Genomic DNA, 11,924 nt, shown 5'->3' with positions numbered 1-11,924 from the left:
AGTTTTCCTCTCATGACCTTTTATTATACAGAAGACATCAGAAGTGATTAAGTCATTGTGAGGGCTTTACTAATACATGTTAATGGTCAACAAAGGCCAACAGAATCCTTGAGCATAAACCTGAATAATGGAAACTCTATATACACTAAAAGGTTTTATATTGATGTCCTCAAAAAAAAAAAAAACAATCTGATTGCAGTGCATCATTCTAACTCCATCCAGGCTGCACTGGGCCATTCAACCTACAAAATAAAAATTCCATTTAAAATAAAAGAAGTGAATAAAAACTTCAAGTCATTCCATTTTCTCTTCATGGGTCTGCTCCAAGTCGTGGGAGTAGGAGCATTTGTCTCCGTGTGTACATGTTCCCTGGGGGAAGAAAAAAACAATCATTATATATTAAAAAAAATCTCCTCTGACAAACTAGTGGACTCGTCGATACGTTTTGGTTGCAGTTGGTGAACACATTCAGCTCTTCTGGCAGGAAACCAGCAGTGAGTGGCTACTTGCCAAAGCAGCTGACGGAGAGGACTATTTTAACAGCATGTGTTTCTTTCCCAGGACACAAGTGTGATTAGTATTCAGGCTTCTGCCTTTAATTCTAAATTAACTTTACAATAAAAAAATGATGTTCACCTGCAGAAACACAGACACTTACAGTATCTGATGAAAAAACAAGTCATCATGTGTTCAGCCACTTGGGGTCAGAACTGCACATTGATTTCATCAACAGTGTGAGATTTTGTAGGTAGTGTATTGTGAGTGTTAGTGTCGAACCATGAAGTCTGAGCCATAAAGTTCAAACCTTGTGTTGAGAAACAGTGTGACGAAGTTAATCCTGTGTTTAATCTCTGAATTTGTCCCAAACATGACCAGACCACCTAAACTACATTTCATCATCACAGTGAAGTGCGGCGTAGGCAGCACTGGCTGTTTGTGGCTCATTGTGCACTACGGGGTTTTAAGACTCAACTGCAATGATTCAGCAAAAGTCAGGTGACGCAGCAAAACAATGAACCTAAACATCAATGTGAATGTGTTAAAAGAATGAACGAAAGCAACAGATGTTGTGGAATTATTGCATGTCAGAGTGAGTCACACTGTTCAATATGGAAACTGATGACATGCTAGTTTCACATTGTTCCTAAATAACCAGTTTTTTAAAGGACGTTTTCTCCTTATATTTGAGTGAAAATGATTTAATGGCATAAACATCTCATCTCTTAAATATGAACTCATTGTAATGCTGTCTACAATGTGACTGGTGAGCAGATTCTTTTTCTAAATATGGACCTTTGAATAACTCCTAAATCATGAATCCACTCAGTGTCATTAGATTACGGCGTCTTCTGGCAGCAGGGCTGCTTTGTCTTCCAACACAAAAGTAATCATTTCAGGTGTGCGGCCACAGGCAAATTATTCATGTGTCTTCCACTGCTGTTCTAGGAACAGAAACTGTGTGTCTTCTCAGGAAGGACAAAGCTTTTCTAAGAAAGTAAATAGCAAGGTTTGTTTTTTTCCCCAGAAGGTGACCTTTACTAGAGAATCGCCATGAATTAATAAAAGAGTTCCACCTACAAAAACTCATGATCAGCACCATCAAAAGAATTAGAGGTTAGCTTAAACTAACAGCTGTGAGATTAGCTTGAGTTGCTCTGTGGTTTTGTGTCTTAAAGCCAACTTGATTTAATACTGTTGAAAGCAGCAGATCTGACCTGTTTGAACCTCTTGCAGGGGAAGTTCTTCAGCTGAGAGGAATCTGTGATCTGGTTCTTTCTCTTGTTCTGGTACTTCTTCCTCTTGTCTTGAAGGTCAGTAGAGATCCCACCGCTGGAAGAGGAAGAGAACGTTAGCAATAGACTGAGCATTTCAGAGTTGAAGGAGAGGGAATGAAGGTAGGAAGGGGTTAAAGACAGGATAATAAAGACAAAAGAGGCACAATATGCACACAGAATGAAGCAAATGGGAGGAGAAGGAGCAGCTTTAATTTGAATTGTTTATTCCCTGATATTTTTTACTTTTTTAACTGCAATTTAAGTGAAAAATGTGTCGTTTTGCAGTATGACGCCCTTATAAAGGAATATAAGACAAAAAAATACCAATATCAAATATAACATGATCATTATTTTTACAGATATGTGTTACCAATCTTGTTTGTATTCTAGCAGCCTCTACCACCAACCTCATTTTTGAGAAGTTTACACATTAGCCAAATATTTGCTGAATTGTTGTCGCTCGACTGCTGGTCGCATGGGTGTCAATTGTGGCTTCCTAGTTGTGTAGAGTGGAACAGATTTAAATTTTACTGATTTTTTACTGACAACAGAACTGTACCTCACTCATAGTGCATTCATATACAGTTTCTATGATGAGCAGTGTTATGATGAAATGCATTTAGTGTTACAAAAAACAACCCAGATTTCTAATGTTCCATGGTAACTTTAAAGCCACTTATGCAAACGTTCACAGTCTAATTAATATTCCCTTACGTCAGTGTGTTGGATGGAGCAGGGCTCATTGTTCATCCTTATTTTTAAAATAAATAGAAATCCTGAGCCAAGTATGAGACACAGTGTGTGTGTGTCCTGGCAGAGCGTGTTACTTACCTAGCTTTGGCACGAGCTTTGGGTCCCCAGAAGGCCTGAGGATTCTCCTGGAACCGGGTCAGGTGGCGTTTACGGGACTGAGGGTTGGCGTCCTCCCTCACAGTGAAACAGGCCTCTAGACTATACACACACACACACCACCAAAGGTGTTATTTTTTCCTACAGTCTCACACTACCTGGCTCTTTACCACATTGATAAGTGGGTGTCTCTGGTCTCACCTGGGCGCTGTGGACAGGATCTTAAATGCGGGGCTGGTCGGGGACAGTTTCTCTCTCTTCACAGGGTTGGCTTTCTCCTGCAAGAGAAGTTTTACTTTATAGCACTCTGCAAAACACTTTTATACTTATAGTCTGTGTTTCCAGGTGGTGGCGAAAAGCTTCAACCAACAACAGCAGGGTGTTTACCCAGCATCGCATAATGTCCCAGATGGCTGTGGGAGGAGCGTCTGTCTTGATGGCGTTCTTACAGGCGTGAGAGAGGGAAACCCTGTGACCGGCATGAAGCAGAGCAGACCTGCAGAGACAGGCAAGAGCTGATGATTCAGTTTGTAGCAAATGTAGCGATATAGGGAAAAAAAATGAGGCTACAGCGGGAAAAGTTTTGATATGCTAACGTTAGCCTAGCAGATTGGTTTAGAAAGGCATGTTTGATCTTTAAAATTAAAGTAACAAAACATATATTTGAATATGAAGCACTGCTTTAAGTTCAGGTTAAAGACAGGCAGATTGTATTGATGGATAAGTGATGCGTACAGGAAACACATGTAAGTCAATGTAATGGATGGAACTGGTGTGTGTGTGTGTGCGCTATGTGTATACCTGAACTGGAGCAAGGGTGGAGTATTACAGTGTATGGTGCTGCTCAGATTGTCAACAGTGTAATAAAGAGGTACATCCTCCAACTCCTGAAATAATCAGCACACCAGATAAGAGAGAGAGAATTAGTCTAAGGATCAACAAACCACACCCACATGACCAAAGCACAAGATGATGCCAATCTTTAGAATGGCAGCGTATATAAAAGATGAATGAATACCTCAGTCACCATGCTGAGCATGCCCTCAATACGCTTGGACGTCCCAAACCTGGATGGGTTCCCCGACACGGCAGCCAAAACCTTCTGGACAAATGCCATGTCGTGGACTGGCTCCGCCCACATGGGACCACCCATCTACAGAGAGGAGGCACAGCTGATGTGATGTATGGTTTATAACAAGCAGAGGTATGGCAGTCCAATTCAGGTGTTATCAGACACACGTAAAATACAATACAGAAATACAAAATACATATTCTGATATGCTGATGAGGGGTGTGTGTATCACCTGATGTCTCTGTCCACAGTGCTCACACTCTGGTCCAACTGGAGGGCCGGTCGCAGCAGAATATTTCATACTGAAATGCAAACATCAAATTTATCTCCACCAAAAACACAGGGTGCGCTGCAGAGCATCTTATGGTTCGAGCTATTTACAGGGACAATATTTCAATTTTTAAATTAAAAAAAAAAGTTTAAACAATTCAACAAAATTGAGAAAATAAGAGCGTTGACATATGTTGAAGATGTTTATGCAGGGATTATTGCTAAGTTTTGCATGCTAACACATGATACCACTCTGCATCACAACATAGAACAGTGTGTCAAAATAAGAGAAGGTGAATGAGTAACACTGCTCGTGTTGAACAGGAAGTCGTTAAATGGTGCAGTAAACACAATGGTTGCTTAAGTAGAGAATAATGATGCACAGTTCCTACAAATTGCACTAACTTTATGGACCTAGCTCCGTTAGCTTTTTATGTAGTTATTTCCAAGGCAATTTGATGTACCATTTGATGTACACCTTCACCACTTCTGGTGAAGGTTAGTAGCATATTGGGTGGTATTGAAGTTTAGGTGTAAACCAGTCTATACTGTAACTAAGGATGCAGTGTCTGTGACATCACCTGCAGGTTTCTGAAGAGCTATTTTGAGTCTCTGTGAGGCAGGTGGGCAGATGTGGAAGCAAGTTTAAGCTGTGAGTCATCACCTATCTGTCACTCAAAGTGGCCAAGCCCATAATTATGTATAATTTGAAATCCTAATCTGATTAATATAAATGACTTATTCAAAAAACAATACAGAGACCCAGACTCTTTTTGACCTGGCTGTAAAAAGGTGGACATACTAACTGGGTGTCAGTGTTGAGTTGACCTGTGTCTGCTTCCAAATCCTGATGTTTCTCAGCAACATCTCAGATCAGACATGTCAAATAATGCTCCACACAGTGTGAGGACTTTCATCTCTAGCAGACTACATGTATAATGTATGTATAATAAACAGCCCCACCATACCCCTGCAGTGTGTACTGTCTTACTGTTTTCCATTGATGGTTCTCCTGCCCATTCTCTGCAAGTGGAAAGAGCCACAGCCAACACAGTTATAGACCAGAGCCTGTTTGCTGCAATACAACACACAGGAGAAAGCACAAACATGTAACTTCTGTGTTCATTTGAGTGTTTACCCACTGAGCACATCTGTCAAGTACGACCTTTTCTCAGTGTGTGTGTGTGTATATTCCCTGTGACAACTGCTCATATGTTGTATACATATGAACACAGCACATCCTGACTATTTTCATACTGTTCTTAAGGCTTTGACTCGTCTTCCTCCATATAAATAATTAACTTTAAATCTGTGTGCATTACCATATTTCTATTATTTTCCATTTTCTTTTCTTCTTTTATCTCGCCAAGTTCAGCTGCTGACATTACTTTAAGAATTTGTTGCTGCAGTGACCCAGTTTCAGGATCATTCATCTTTCATCATACAGTATATCAGCCTTTGTTAGAAGACAGTATATGCATGCATGCGTGCGTGTGTGTGTGAGAGAGAGAGAAAGCACCTGGCTGAGTTTTTGACTGTAGCTTGTCCTGTGAAGACGCGAACAAACACCCGAATGTAGAAGTCGACACTGACAGACAGCAGCGGCTGGATGTATCGCTGGTACACCCCTGCCCGCTGGTCCAGGCTGTGGAGGATGATACGAAGAGCCTTCAAAGGGTTAAAAAGAAAAAGAAAGATTATGAGTTAAAAGAAATCAAATATGAGGAGTCCTTTGTGTAGAAGGAAATGTTTGTTTGACAGCTGCTGTGTCCAATATATTTTCATAAACTCTGGTTTTTGATGCTGGTTACGGTGCTTTTCCTTTACCTTCAGCAGCTCACTGTAGTTTCATTCTGTAATTGCCTCCCTATATAGGATTTCATCATTAGTGGCAGCATGCCGCTGATGCACAGGAAACACATGCATCTAATTCAGTGATATTACAGTGCGGATATCTACCTGCAGCATAGAATTACATCATGGCTGCACTGTAAATAAATTCACCACTGCTCATTTCTTTCAAAGCAGCCGCTCACATTATCACTGTTACTGTATTACATGGCGCCAAACAAATAAGAATGAAAACTCATTAGTTTGGAGAATTTTTCCACACCGACCCACCTGACCACAGCCTCAGGCCAGACTCCATCACAACCGCTCCTGTCAGACTCACAATACTCACATAATGTACGCCCTTCATGCACAAAGGATTAATGCATTATGAATGTGAAAGGGTGACATGTCTGTGCATGCACTACATGTGCATTTGCACATTTCTGAGTGAGTGAGTTTGTGTGTGTGTGTGTGCTCTGTGCCCTCACCATCTCATGACAGTATTTAGCTTTGATGGAGACTGAACCATATTTGCTGTAGCAGGTCTCTCCACTGTTTCCTGCCATCACCGCCATGTCTGTACACGTTATGCACAGCAGACCTGAGATGGTAAGAAGGAGCGACAGTCAGCAAAAACATAGAACCACAGGAAATATAAAAGGTTTCTTTTCACACCTTTTCAGACAGACGATACAGTAACCCTCAGTGTTTGTTTCAACACTGTTGTTGCAACAAATCACTTCAGCGAGTACGTCCTCTAAAGTACATATACTGAAACTTGAATAGGATCAAACCAAAGCAAAAACCATGACCTACTTCTGGTGTAAATGTCACACAGATTTTATGTCAGTATTTGAAAATAAAATGCAACTATGCACAATTCCTTAAAGCTGCTGGGAAGCAATTTTAGCAGGATAGCTTTCCTGAATGTCTAACACGTGTGTGAGAGAAATGATGTCAATTACAAATGATCATTAAGGCTTTCATTTAAAGAAAAAACTACTGAATATAACTGGTAAACTGTTGTTCTGCAGAAAGTCTTGAAGTCTACATGACTCAAGTTAACAGATACCTTGACCATGAAGAGACTGTAAAAGGAGCTTTATTGGTACATTTAAGAGGCTGTTTTCTCAAAAAACCCCAGAGCTGCAGAATAATAATATGGTAAAGATGGGGAGACGTGTAACAAATGAAACTGACATGTGTAAAAAAAACTTTCCTTTGCACACTGCCATATGTTCATCTGTGTGTCCAAGAGAACATTGGATCCAAATCTGGAAATTCCCTCAAGGCGATAACACATTTATAAGAATGGGTCTGATAGACACCACCAATACAGTATCAGTTGTCACTAATGCACAACAAGCTACAAGTAATAACACTTTCATAGGCAAGTCAAATTTTATCCAGACCATACTGTTAATTTAAAGTTTGTTGAATATTTTCCTATTACTGATCATCTTTATTAAAAGGGAAACTTCACTGAAAAACATATAATTTTCCTGTAACATGCAGTGCTAGGCATCAGTCTTTCAGTGTGGGAGATGTCTACCCTCTCTACAATGTTTACGGTGCCCAAATGATAAACTACACTCAGTAACTATAGCATAGGCTACCCATGATGACTAATATGGCTCAATCAAGACGAAGTCAACATCTAGTCACTATTAGTGAGCAGCATGTGTCCACACATGCCGCCATCTGTGTGTTGGGATGATTGCTGGGTGTAGTTAGGTAGAAAATATTTCCCACATGTTGCTCACCACCATGGTCTGTGGATTTTCTGAGTAATCATAATAAAGTCAGTCTATAATATTTTGTGTTTTGAGCACCACAAACTGAGTGCAATTTAATTCTATTATATTGGAAAACGAAGGAATCTTAGCAACTTAACCTTTTCATTACAGAAGTATAGAGAGCAGCTTGCTTGATAAATCAGTAACCATAGAGAAATCGGGCTCATAATCATTCTGTGAATCATGGATGTGCACAGCTTGAACTGAGCCTACCTTATTTGAACTTAATCCACTTAATGTTGTGACACTGATGAACCACTAATTCAGCTTTAAGCTTCTCATATTCACAGCAGGATGCAGAGGAGTTGGTGGGCTGATTGACAGATTTGACCCACCTCCTTCGCTGACAGCCTGCACAGCAGCATCCAAAAAAGAGGCGGGGCTACCGTAGGGATCCAGATCAATGACATCATAGCGCTCCTTCTTCCCTCGCATCTCGTACATCAGCATGCTGGGCGCACGACAAAAGCAGTGGAATGAAGAAAAAATATTTGGCACATTCGTGTCTCTGAGCACTGAAAAAAAATGTGGGATCACAAGACAGACTAGAAACAAGATCAATCAGGGAGAGTTAAAAAGAAGAGGAGATTAGTTCAGAGGAAAAAAAGAGCGAGATGAGTGAAGAGGAGACGCATAAAGACAAGCAAGCCAAAGAGAAAAGCAGGGAGAGAGACATGACTGAAGAAATGGGGCAAAGGGGTAATAAAAGAATAAAAGCAAAGAGACAAGAATGGAAGAGATCAGAGCACAGGAATGAATAGAACAAGAGGTGAAAGGTGAAGACTGCAGAGGCATGAACATGAGAGAATTGGATAAATACAAGAGGAGGAGGAACAAACGCAGCAAATCACTGAACCAGATAAATAACAATAGCAGAGGCAGGCCAGCAGAAAACAAGCATTTTTTCTGAACATGCTGTGTAATCATACCTGGCATCCTTGCAGCTGGCTTGAAGCAGGTGGCTGACTCCGTTGTATTGGGCGTTTCTGGCGATCAGAGCTGCTGCTTTTGTGGAGAAGTCGTTGGCAGTGATGCTCTGCAGGCCCGGAACCTCCAGAGCAAAACGCACCGAGCGCAGACCAGACGCTGCCAGGCCCTCCAGGACGCGGAGACCATGCTGGAACGAGAGGTTTAAAAGGAAACGCAAATTAAAGCTGTATGGAATGATTTCCTGGACACTTGGGGGCAGCAGAAACAAGCTAAACACAACACAATTCCCCCCACAGAATTTTATGACCTATTCCATGATTTTGATCACAACTAACTTATGACAAAAACTTTTGTGAGTTGGCCCTTGTTGCTGAACAGGAAAAGTCTAACAAAATGGGGATTGTTCAGTATTTGTCTGGTCTGGTTTTGACAGAAAATGTGACAAAATTGTTATTTTGTCAGCTAGAAGCGGAAAAATAAGGTCTCCAGAGAAGACTTGGGTCTCTAACATTTAGCAACTAAACAAAGAAAACGTCAGTCTGACATGTTTACTGGACATTAAAGGCTTTAGTTTGAACACCACGGAAGTGTCCCGAAGTTTAATATGATTATCTAATTACCTCTGCCCACCACTTGTGGCCACCAAAGTGTGAAATTACCTTTTGTAACATTAATATAAGTCACTCAGTGGAAGCAATGTCGCACAGCATTGTAGTTTTAGCATGGGAAATCCTCACGCTCACAGCCTCGGAATGTTGCTTCACTTTTACGTTTCAGTTTAATCCACCATTTATGAGCCTCTGTAGCCATTTTTAGTGTCATATAATGTCAGCAATAAAGGAAACATTCAGGTGTTTTACTGGTATCCTTATTTTGTGTCTTACTGCTGACAGCAATGGCAATTACACAGAAAGGGAAAAGTCTGTATATAATATTGGGGGGAAAATAAATAGGCATTAGCAGTACAACATAAATAGAGCAGCTGCATATATTTGTATATGAAATCAGCCTTATGTACCTCACACTTTTCTCCCACTGTTGCAGTCACAGCTGGCTCCTCTGCACCATTTTTCTCCTCCGTCTGTGTGTCGGCCTCGTTCGTCTCATCTGACAGAGAAACCACAACCCTCTCTTTTTCTCCAGGCACCAATACCTTCACTCCACGCTGAGCCAGCAGATCTCTCGCAAACTCTGTGATCACAGCACATCTGGAAACAAGAAAAAAGATGGATTCTCTCTAAACCTCTACTGCAGAGAACAATGATAACGGGGTAAAAACCTGAGCTACAATAACAACATTCACAGTGTTCTCTATCCATGATTCTTGGCACACACATGAAGAGACAGAGGAGGGGAGGAAGAGACAGAGCCAGCAGTAGAACAGGGTTACAGAATCTATTATGACACAAGGTTGAATAAACTTTTTCTGTCATGTGTGTTATTTTATACTAAAAACTACCTGACGCACTTTAAAGATGAATTTAATGAAATTTTGTAAGGGACACACAAAGATCTTAAGGGTTTTTGGCTCCAGATGGCACCACCATGTGGCTGCTGGAAATACTATTACCTGGAAAAATCTGAGTTTTAGGTGGTGCCACAAAAATATGACGACTTAAACAGGATATAACAGGACCATGTCCGACTTACAAAGAGTAAAACACAATTTTGCCCTTTTCAGAGGCCTAACAGCATTTTGATGTCTATCCTAAATAGCATTTAAACATATAGACGCTATAGTTTATACTCACGTTAAATCTCTGTTAAACTCCTGGACTGGGTTGTAAAACACCTCATTAGCACTGGGAAACAATATGGAGGCCTTTCCCTCTTTGACCACTGTCTCTCCCGGTAACAGTCCTGCGGTGGGTGTTTTCTCCTGTGCATCAGCGGCAGCTGGCTTCATGCCTTCTGCTGAAGATTCAGCAGATGTGGATGTTGGAGGATTGGTGGTGGGGATCTTTGTTTCCATGAATCTCGGTCCCCTAGTGGCAGCAGCAGCAGCCCTTCCGGCACTCCACCGAAAAGCAAGCCTGGTGAAACGGGTGCAGGAAGGATTTAGGTGATAGGAGATAGTGAGGGGGAAAAGACGGGCTGTCCACACCAGCATAAAGGACCACAACCTGCAAAAAGACACAACACAGACTGTGTCATGACAACATGTTCATACATGTGTAGATGAAATTAACACCTGCTAGATAAGGGACTTTAATGAATGATATATTCTGATATCTAATTATGTAGGTCAAATGAATCTGTATGCTTCTGCCCTTCAAAGGTTCACTGATTTCATGCTGTGTTTTAGTGCTGGGCTTGCCTTTCAAGCAGCCAAACCCCAACTATATTGGAAAAAGAAAGAAAAGCATAACTAACACAGAGGTGTGGACTGCTCAGTTTATAAATGGCTTACAAAACACACACACATACAAAAGTATTCATTACCAGAGCTGCTGAGGGATTTATGCCAACCCAGTAACTGTCAGCACTTTAATATACTTTTAACTTACCTTAAGAACGTCTTTTAATGTGTGCTACAGTGCCTAGTACTTTGAGTAAGCTGGTTAAATTCGGAATGTTTTCATTTACCAACCATGACACAAACTGCACACAAGCTGTTGCTACAGCTGTCATCCTAGCATACTTATTAGCAAAACTGCTAAACAGGCTAAAGACGTGCTGGCAGACGCGTTTACCTGAGACACCTCCTTTACGCAGACACCGCTTTTCTTTTCTTAGTGGTTTAGTAGTGAAGGTAATTTGCGTGGTCCTGTTTTCTGTTTACTTGCAGCTGTGGTGTACGAAGGGGGTGCAGTTTGCTCTCACGTTAGCACATGGAGGCAGCCATGTTTGGAGCGACTCTACGGAAGCCTTGCGCGGTCTGAAAGAACAAAAATAAGAAGCCGCATGTTCCCCTCGTGTATCAGGGGAAACGGTGTAATGTAAGGACAAGAGGAAGAGGGTCGATCAGTCAGCCGCTGCACAAACTGGCCTACTTCCCCCACAATGCACACGTGAGAAGGCTGGAAAACACTAACATCAGTCCGTTTTCATGAATAATCTAATTTAATCTCATCGTGCCTGAAGTTAGGGATGCATTTTGATGAAAAGGCTAAACATAGTCTATGGATTAACCACGATATCCCAGACCAATGCGATGACGTGCAAAGTGCTAGAAAGAAAATAAGGTCAGTGCGGGTCAGTGCTATGCAGCTGGGCCAATGTACACAAGCAGTAAATTGAATTTAGGTCGTTACTCTATGAGAGTGGGGTCAGATAAGGACAATGAACAAAACAGGTTAGTTGTATCACATACAGCATGCCGTGCTGCCTTTCATTGTCTTACATTGATACTTAGATACAAGTTAGTGCTGAGAAAAAAATAATAAATGTAATTTGTCT

At 41.2% G+C, this 11,924-nt stretch overlaps 1 protein-coding gene across 2 annotated transcripts; it reads right to left on the bottom strand.

Moving 5' to 3' along the window:
- Positions 1-47: 47 nt before the first annotated feature.
- Positions 48-11,392, bottom strand: trmt1 (tRNA methyltransferase 1). 2 transcript variants are annotated; one of them, XM_028410690.1, is made up of 16 exons: positions 11,219-11,392; positions 10,277-10,648; positions 9,544-9,733; positions 8,525-8,712; positions 7,931-8,046; positions 6,288-6,400; positions 5,486-5,634; positions 4,958-5,041; positions 3,929-3,998; positions 3,643-3,777; positions 3,426-3,511; positions 3,012-3,120; positions 2,826-2,902; positions 2,607-2,726; positions 1,716-1,830; positions 48-369 (listed from the first exon to the last, which is right to left on the bottom strand). In XM_028410690.1, exons 2-16 carry the CDS (start codon positions 10,633-10,635, stop codon positions 295-297), a joined length of 1,986 nt encoding a protein of 661 aa, XP_028266491.1. In that variant the 5' UTR covers positions 10,636-10,648; positions 11,219-11,392; the 3' UTR covers positions 48-294. The 2 variants fall into 2 exon arrangements, with proteins under 2 accessions (XP_028266491.1, XP_028266502.1); XM_028410701.1 differs by having other exon boundaries at positions 10,277-10,558.
- Between the last annotated feature and the right edge of the window lie 532 nt (positions 11,393-11,924).

Source organism: Parambassis ranga, chromosome 1 (genome assembly GCF_900634625.1).
Source record: "Parambassis ranga chromosome 1, fParRan2.1, whole genome shotgun sequence".
Lineage (NCBI taxonomy): Eukaryota > Metazoa > Chordata > Actinopteri > Ambassidae > Parambassis > Parambassis ranga.
Note: the sequence above shows the minus strand (reverse complement) of the source record. Positions and strands in the feature narration are given on the sequence as shown.

Coding starts and splice junctions, on each gene's coding strand:
- trmt1 (XM_028410690.1), bottom strand. CDS start 10,635: ATGCTGGTGTGGACAGCCCGTCTTTTCCCCCTCACTATCTCCTATCAC. Junction 9,734..10,276: donor GAGTTTAACAGAGATTTAAC/GTGAGTATAAAC, acceptor TCTTGTTTCCAG/ATGTGCTGTGATCACAGAGT. Junction 8,047..8,524: donor GCCAGCTGCAAGGATGCCAG/GTATGATTACAC, acceptor TCGTGCGCCCAG/CATGCTGATGTACGAGATGC.